Here is a 9,049-nt window from a genome sequence, read left to right on the forward strand (position 1 = left end):
CCAAGCAATATGGCGGACGTTAATTTTCGATTCTGGGAGTTCCCACCCACTGATCTGTGATTGGTCTGTAGCTTCAGCGGTCGAAAATATGAGGAACTAACGATGTAGTTTCACCCCTTGTACTCAGAAATACAAAGATTTCCCATCTCAGGGGAAAATGAGGGCGGGATGCACGACCATTCAAAGATACTACCAGGTTTCTAATGATACAAAGCTTAATGCAAATGGGTGAAGTATCCCTTTAAAGACCAACACCTGTTGGTCATCTCTTAGTCTGTGTCTCCCTCTGCTGGTCAGAGTCTGCACTGCATGGCAGCATCACACTAAAGACATCTTTCATTAAATTTTATTTTTATAACAACATTTCAGTCATTGTAGAAACTATTTATGTAACATCTGTTGGGTTTTATACTTTTTTCTGTTTTTTCTTTTTATGATTTTTTAGGGTAACTTAAGTGTGTGCATTGACTTATACTGGTACTCTGCTGAGGTTTGATGTACCTGCTCTGATCTTTATAAACAGTCAGCGCTCTGATCCAGTGGCGCTGCATGACTCGCTCTTTATGTCTCAGTTCTTGGGACGTGTCCCTCTGTGGCCTCCTATCGGGCGGCGGACATATGTACTCTCTTGTATTGAAGAGAAGCTACTGAGCATGTGCAGCTTTTAAACAAGAGTTCATGAAGGTAGAGCGCTGATCTGAGCGCCAGAGACCAGCGCCATGTCAGAGAACAGTAACTTTAGACACGTAGAACGTTTTTAATCTACATTTTTATTGGAGATAAAATATTTTTCTCAGTAGCTACATATTGTTTACTTCACCCCATTAAATTTGATCATGAATGTATTCTTTATTGAAAACTCTTATTCAGTTATTCTCCTTGGGGTGGGTGGGCGGCACCTTAGCACCCCCCGCCCCGCCCATAAACCCAGCACAGATAAAAAAACATTTTAAGCTGGGTGACATTAAACATTAAAGAGCTTCAGTCGACAGACCACACATGATGATGGGATGATTGGTGAAGTCAAAGAAGCTGTAGATGGTGATCTTTGCGAGCATGCTCACAAACTCTTCAAAGTCCACTTTACCGTCAAGGTTCTGGTCCATCTCAGCCATGACCTCGCCCACCCTCACAGGGTACCTGTTGGCCTTTAAAGGGAGAAGAAGACAGAAGAGTCAAGCCTGTGAGTTTAACACAAAGGTCCCATGCAGAGAGAGAGAGAGAGAGAGAGAGAGAGAGAGAGGAGAGTACCGTCAGGAATTGCCCGAGTTCGGCATTGACCAGTTGCCTCATCTCGCGCCTGCTCAAGTAGTCGCCGTCACCTTCTCTGTGAGAGTGGCCTCTGAACACATCGATGAGCGTGTTCATGGCGTCCTCCAGAGGGCTCATCTTCTGTCTGATCAGTGTTGGGCTGATTGAATAACACATCCTGGTGAATCTGAAATAAAGGAACTCATATCATCTCTGCAGACATGTTCAGGATTTATGCAAAAGTTTGTGTGCAAAAACGATTGTCATCACAGCACATCAGAACTAGTTTAAGTTTTTTTTTTTTTTTTTTTTTTTTAAATCGTCTGGAGTATTGGATCCAGGATCTGGCATCTTAAAAATACTTGTGTCCAAGAAAAGATTTTGTTGTGAAAATGAACCGACTGGATAATCCGAACGTTAGGAGATTATGGGATGTCTTATTCAGGGTGATGCAAGCACTCCATTTTATAAAGAAGAGACATGATGACGTCGTCACATCGCTCCAGCTGAGGTCTGAATCTGCAGTGAAGTAAAATTTTAAAAAACATCGTACCCTGACTAAAATCAGAAAAGGTAGAATTTAGGTCTCAAGATGAAGGTTTTTAAATCCTTTAGGGATCGATAGAAATTGTTTTAAAACTTTAAGAGTGGTTCAATTTGAATACATTTTATCCACTTACACTGAAATGTGTCGGTGTGTTCGGGAGAAATCTTTCCTGCATATTATCCCAGCTCCCCCTTTCACAGAGTAAGATCTTTAACCCGCTCTTTTTATTAAAGCGCCTCCAGGTGACACTTGTTATGAAATGGCGCTATACAAATAAAGATTGATTGATTGAAATAAACAGAAAAAAAACAACTTTCTCGTCAGCACCCAGCTCGACAAGGACAAATAAAAACTTCAATGAGTTAAAAATGGGTCAAAACTTTGAATAAAGATGTCGAGTACGCACATCCAAAGAAAAACACACACATGTGCTGGAGTGAAAATCAAACTTGATTTCACTCCAGGCGTCTTCTTCTGGGATCGTTGACGAGTATCTTTGTGATCGAAGCGTTGCATTTCAAATTAAATTTGCAGTGTGCGGATCCTGTTTCATTTCTTACTGCAACACAAGCGGCCAGAGTTTACCGTTATGTTAAGATATCTTATTTATATGTGACAGAGTTGTGGACTGAAACATAATCTTTCTAAATGTAAAACCTCAAATGTCCCATATAATTATTAGAGTGCTATACTCACCTCAAGGTGCAGCTGAAGAAGATCAGAAGCAGAAACAACTTTCCCCTTCGTCTTTCCCATCTCTTTTATAGAGCTCAGAGTCGAGATGAAATCTGATGATGTCATCAGTTTGGGTTTGGCTGTAACCGCAAACACAACGAGCGCCCTCATACAGCTGGGTGTGTCTCTAAAAGTTCATCTTGAGAGATTCAGCGATTTGTTAAATGTACAATCAGAGTGAAATGATAAAGGTACCTTACTATATGATCAGACATTAAGGAAACATGTTATGTTGAAGTGCTGGCTTCTCTGACAACAATGCAGCAGCCAGTATGTCCTCCTTCTAACTTTAGATTCTGGTCCTGAATGCTCTGGATTTATCTGGACCAGAGAAGGTAGGCGGTTTTAAGGCACCCCCACACGGCCGTTTTGGACGCCCCTCGGTTTGCCAGATATGAGAGCAGTTATCAGGTCAAACCAACAGGTGTTGCAGCGATGGAAGCGGGCAAGAGAAGTGGTTCAGATAGAAGTGATTGTACCCGACCTAAAAAGCCTCTGCATGTTTCTAATAAGCTCCACGAGCAGAAACGTGCTCAAACTAGGATCAATATTGGAGATGCTTTTGAAAAATGGAGAGAGGTTAGAACGCAGAAAGGTTTACAGACCGATGCAGAGCTGGATAAACACTGAAGCTTCAGTGTCCACCACATGGCAACCTGCGTGAGCATCGACTCTAGAGAGGAGGGGGCGGGGGGAGACAGCTCTCTACAATGTTTAGAATTTAGACTGCAGTACCCGTTTCAAACACTAGTTGTCAGAGTTACATATCGCTCCTTTAATTGATTCAGGACCAGAATCTAAAGTTAGAAGGAGGACATACTGGCTGCTGCATTGTTGTCAGAGAATAATTTAGTAAGGACAGTTTATCATTTCATTCTACAATTCACTTAGCAGACACTTTAATCCAAAGCGACGTACATCAGCAGATATTCTACAGATTGCTTCTTTACAATACAAATGTTGACCAGTAAAAGCAAATGGAGTACTTATTCAAACATTTGCACAAAGTTCATGTCAGGCTGTTTTCTCTCGGCTGATGTCTTCACAGACGTTGACAATATCTCAGTCCTGCTGCACAAGATGCCGATCAGATAAGATTCTTTTACAGTCCTGTGACCATCAGATACAACACCCGTCTGTCTGAGCTAATCTTGTTTACATTCTGATCCAAACAGATGAACCACATGACGCCTGTTACTACCCGACACTCTCAGCCTGTGAAACCCTCTAACAGTCTGCAGTTCAGAGTTCATCACCCGCACAATCCACACAGAGTATGTCCACATTGTCTGATCACGAGACGATAACGATCAACGCGACGCTTAGTCACCATGACAACAGAGGTGAATTAAGGTGCCAGTGTTGTGCAACTTTCTTTTTCAAACTTTCTTTTTGCACACAATCAAACAACCACAAGCTTCATGACACACAGGCAGGTAGAAGATCAGCACAGGTGTCGGAAAGATGATTTCCACCATTATACCCACAACCATTGCTGTTGATGCACTTCACACCAGATGTGAGTTTAAACATCTGTAAACATTGCATTCTAGTTGTTAGGCTACTTTTGTGCATTTTTGCATGTAATCAAATAACCACAGACTTTACTGTTTCTCGTTTATTAGGATCCCCCATTTAACCCCGCTTAACACCCTCCAGAGGAAACTCATTTCGGCCGCTTGTATCCGCGCACTTATTCTTTCGGTCACTACATTAATTAAACAGATAACATCCGTATATTCCAATAAATTTAAAGTGAAACACACAAGTTCATCCCCGCCCACAACACACACACACACCCACAACCCGGAGCACCCTACATTCAACATGGACCTTCATGTGAGCAAGACAAAAACCACTTCATGATCATATTTGGAACCGGTTTTGTGACAGAGTCCAACTGTGACAGCAAACGTCGACCTTTGGACAGGTTTCTGAGATGGTGGAATGCCGTCTTGGAGATATTTGCTTCATGCCTTTGACAGTTGAGATCAAGGTGTTTGGCATGCCCACATACCAAACACCTTGTTCCACAACAGAGGAGGAAAACCTCTGTTTAAAAAAATACCCGCCTTCGTGTGGACGAGGCCCACATGTAGTTCTGCATTTTGGTGCTCTTCCGTTTCCAGCCGATGTTCTATTTTCACCGTCCGGTTTGTTTGCCAGCTGACAGATTGTTTCACGAGCGAGGTTGTTTAAACACTTACAAAACCTGCCTTGCCTTTCAAAAATTGCCGAATGCACATCATAAATTCAAAGAGAGAGAGAGAGACAGCAACCATGAGGCGTGTGTTTAAAAAGAAACCAAGAAGTCTGGGTTAGAGAGCACCACTCATCTCCACTCTGAGAGCAGATAGAGATTGTTTTTTTTAATTTATTATTCATTTGTTGATTTGTTGATTTGTTGATTTTTTATTATTATTATTATTTTTTTTTCATCGTTAAAATATTGAATTGCTAATTATTACTTTTCATTATTGTATTATTTGTTATTATATGCTTTGGCAATATATTTTACACATTCATGCCAATAAAGCTATTTGAATTGAATTGAAAATAGAGATGTTAGTGAAGCAGTAAGAGGTTTCAGTGTTCATGCAGAATCACAGTCTGTCAACAACACAAGAGATCACAAGAAGAAGCACTCACTACCTCTGATGATGAGATAATGAGTCAACACAGAGAGCTGCCACCCAAAGCTACATATAAGCTTCCCACACCTGAAGTTAATCAGGGTTAATTAGACACACACACCTGATCCTGCACCGAGATGATTCCTCCACAGACTCCAGAGTGAGCCTGTTTTCTAAACTACACCAGTAGTTCGTCCTGATCGGTCCAAAATGCAGAATGAGAACAAAAGTGAGCAGTTTGGTCGGTTCTGATTCAGGTAAAATCTACAGTCTGCATCAGACCAGTCTGCCCTGCGTGCTGTTTCCCACAATGCAATATTCCAGGTCAGAGGTCGACATGACGGACGCATTATTTTGAGGGGAATTAAAGCTCTGGGTTTAAACCTTTCAATCTGAGTGGCGTCCCTTCTTGTTTTCTGACTCCAAGTTTTCGGCCTTGGCTGAATTATTTTGCTTAAGGAGGTCGTAACAGCCTAAAAGCCCTTTTTCCATCGAGTGGATTTGCCCTCTGCTGAACATTAGAAAGAATGCAGTTCCAAAAGCCCTTCTGCACAGACTTCTCTTTTAGTTAAATAAAGGATATAAAACCACCTCTTATATCCAGTCTATGGAGAGAACAGAGTCATCTCCCTGCAGGTGCCTCTGACAGACACTTGATGGCACTCTTGAAGTGTGGTCGTCATGCAGCTGGGTGACTCCTGACTTCCCTCTCTGAGTCTCCTCTTCTCTGTCCGACAGAGCGTATCTCTGCTTTGCATTTTGCAGTCGGTGCTCACGGCCGCAGTATCGGGCCACCGACCGGAGCTTGTGTTTCTGACGACTTTGAGCATAAAAGGCTGTCAGACAAGCCGCTGTTACATAATTGAAGACGCTTCAAGACTTTGTAAGGGCCTGTATTGAGTTCCTCCAGACTGCATTGTGTGCAGTGAGTCCTGTCGAGGGGGCATGTTTAATGCCTCTTTGGCGCGCATGTCTCGATGAATACAAAGGATGTAAAGCCCCCACTTCAGTCGGGCTGTGACACCCCATCAGAGTCCGCGCCGCCCGTTTGAGTCAAGCTGTGCTTTTATGAAGCTGCTCCAATCAGTTTCACCTCTCTACCTGTTTGAAAATCATCTCCGCAGAGTGAAATGTCAAAATATGTCCTTCACAAGAGATTTTCAAATGTTGACATTCAGAGACATAAAAGGTCTTCACTGACACTTTCTGTATATCTTAGTGTCTGTCAAGGCTTTGATATGAAAACCAGGTCCAGTCACTTCTATGAGACTGCTTCAAAGGAGCGGGTTTCAATCAGAATTTAGAGCTTTAAACCAAATATTTGGTTTGAATGTGTCCTCAGACAACGACCAGTGTTGTGAGGTCCGCTTGTTATAAGCAACTTTGGGCTCGTTTTTCTGTAAAGTCGCTTTCAAATATCGTCAGTTGTGGGTTGCGGGTTTTTGGGCTTGTTTTCTAAAGTGTAGTTGCTTGTTTGGGCTTGCTTTGCTCCCTGTATGAACCCCTCTCCACAATAAAGCGAAACACGATCGCGATAGTTTGTCCTTTTCCAGGATCTGTCCACAACCTCATTTCCTTGGTTAGCCCGCCCAGAATCGGAATCAGAATCGGGGCTTATTGCCAAGTACATTTACACATACAAGGAATTTGACTTGGTGTATTAAAAAATTAACAAGGAAATAAAGCAGAACTAGCAACAACTTAAATAAGACAGTATAAGAAGATATTACAATATATAAAATATAATTTAAAAATGTAAAATATAAAATATAAAAATAAAAAATAAAAAATAAAAAAACACAAAATGTACAAAAGGTGCATTATAGGAGCTGTGCAGTGGACTATTAGAAAAAATCTTAGTGTCTGTAACTACTCAGAGTGCATGTAAGGAAGATACATTTTTAAAGTCCAGTGGGCGTTAATGTAACGCATAAAGAACAGTTCAGCATTTGCATTACTTTGATGTTTTACTGACAGTGGGGGTGATGAGAGTCTTGGTTATGTGGGAGGAGGTTGGTGTTGACCTTATGAACTTGGGTGTTTGTACAGAATGGGTCCCCTTACGATACGATACACTTCATTGTCCCCTTGGGGAATTTTGTCCTGGACTCAAAGAGCTGCCAAACATTCAGCTGCTTCCACTCGAGTCAATACATAAAAACAGTTGAAAAGCACATCCACACTAATGCAGGACCACACAACATATATTGCACAAGATCTGCAAAAACACAGCATGCGAGATAAGAGATAAAAACATATAGGAACACCATGAAGCTAGTGCACACACAGCCTCACAAACAAACATAACTCAGAATTTTGATTGGCGCCGGTTGACCCCTCTAGAGGCTTCTGTGTCTCACTTGGTAGATTCGGTGGTCTCTCAACCGGAAGGTCGGGGGGTTCAATCCTCAGCTCCTGGAAACTGGGCCGCTTTGAATGAGGTGATTGGATTGGTTAAGCTCCTGCAGAAACACATTTCTTTGAAATTACACTCTTTAATAGACTTATGTTATGTTTTATAGATAATGTTTGAACCCAGAATTGAAAGCAGAACCACGGCGGTGGGACTCGGGAGCTGCAGACTGAGTGAAATGTGTTTATGATTCCTGCAGCTCGGTCCCATTTCCCCGACTCATTTCAGAGGAACTGTGTTACTGAATCACTCAGGAAACTAAGTCATCAAGCACCTGAGCGCACAGTAATGCAGAAAGGCGGAACCAATTAAGTGGGAAATTCAAATGGTTTGCAAATGCACTCGTAATTGTATAAAAGCTCTGCCTGGCTGCTCTGCGTATAGCTTCAATAAATGTCTGTGTTATCTGCCATGCAAAGTGACTTCACAGTACGGGTTCTGTAAATGAGCGGCCATTACGTGTCTGATGAATGAAGGCTGATGTCTCACAGCCTCGTGTTTCTTTGAATTACAGCTTCAGACGAGCAGAGCGGCTGGTGAGTGGACGTGGAGGGAGGGATCATGTCAGGACCAGCAGGCTGAAACAGAGAGGTCACGAGTTATGGCTCAAAATGCTCCACTGGACTTACATTAAAGGGGTTTTCTGTTACTCTTAGATGATTTCTGAAAGTTTTAATAGAAAGATGGAACAGAATGTCAGTTTTTGCAAACATTTGCCCCCCCCCCCCCCCTCCCTCCCTCAGAGTGCGGCTGTATTTGCAGCCCCAGAGCACAACTTTTTCAAACAAACAAACTGAGATGAAGACGCAGCAGAGAAAGTGAGAATAATGACAATTAGAGTAATTCAGACGCAGCTCAACATATTTATTGTTTACTCTGGTAGGCATCTCCTTTTAGAGTTAATGCATCATTGATTTTTAAATCGGTGAACATATGAGTCATAAAGCGCCTGGTGCACGAATGTGATGCAACCTTCAGAGACCTCGGAAAACAAATTCATCGGTTTGCAAAGGCGCTTATAAAAGTATGAAAGCCCCAGATGTTTGTAGTTAACTTCCGGAATAAATGTTTTTATCTGCGTGTCAAAGTGACTTCATGGTACTCTGTCTCACTCCCTCTCCCTCTCTCTGAAGAATGAAAGAGTCTCAGGCTTCAGGACTGACATCATTTTAACCTCTCTGATCAGTTTCTTTTAAAAATTCAGAACAAATGGGGAGCTGAGCAGCTGGATCGGTAGGAGGTGATGATGTCACAACCTCTCAATCAGTCCGTCATTACCTCCAACTGACACCAGGTGATGCTAGAGAGCGAGCTCCCAATTTCAGTCTCATTTTGATTTCCTGTGAAACCTGATGAATATATGTGGATGCAGGCCCGCCTACCAAAACATCAGGTCCCATTAAAGGCCCGGTGAAATTTAAATGCGATGACCCAGAATGCAGAATCCCACTGCGATATCACAAAGAGAGC

General features: G+C 42.2%; 1 protein-coding gene across 1 annotated transcript; it reads right to left on the reverse strand.

The window, feature by feature from the left end:
* Positions 1 to 750: 750 nt before the first annotated feature.
* Positions 751 to 2,570, reverse strand: LOC132983107 (protein S100-A1-like). The gene is made up of 3 exons (XM_061049351.1): positions 2,495 to 2,570; positions 1,252 to 1,438; positions 751 to 1,148 (listed from the first exon to the last, which is right to left on the reverse strand). The coding sequence occupies exons 2-3, from the start codon at positions 1,426 to 1,428 to the stop codon at positions 972 to 974; spliced, it is 354 nt and encodes a 117-aa protein (XP_060905334.1). The 5' UTR covers positions 1,429 to 1,438; positions 2,495 to 2,570; the 3' UTR covers positions 751 to 971.
* Between the last annotated feature and the right edge of the window lie 6,479 nt (positions 2,571 to 9,049).

This window comes from Labrus mixtus, chromosome 11 (genome assembly GCF_963584025.1).
Source record: "Labrus mixtus chromosome 11, fLabMix1.1, whole genome shotgun sequence".
In the NCBI taxonomy this organism is placed as follows: Eukaryota; Metazoa; Chordata; class Actinopteri; order Labriformes; family Labridae; genus Labrus; species Labrus mixtus.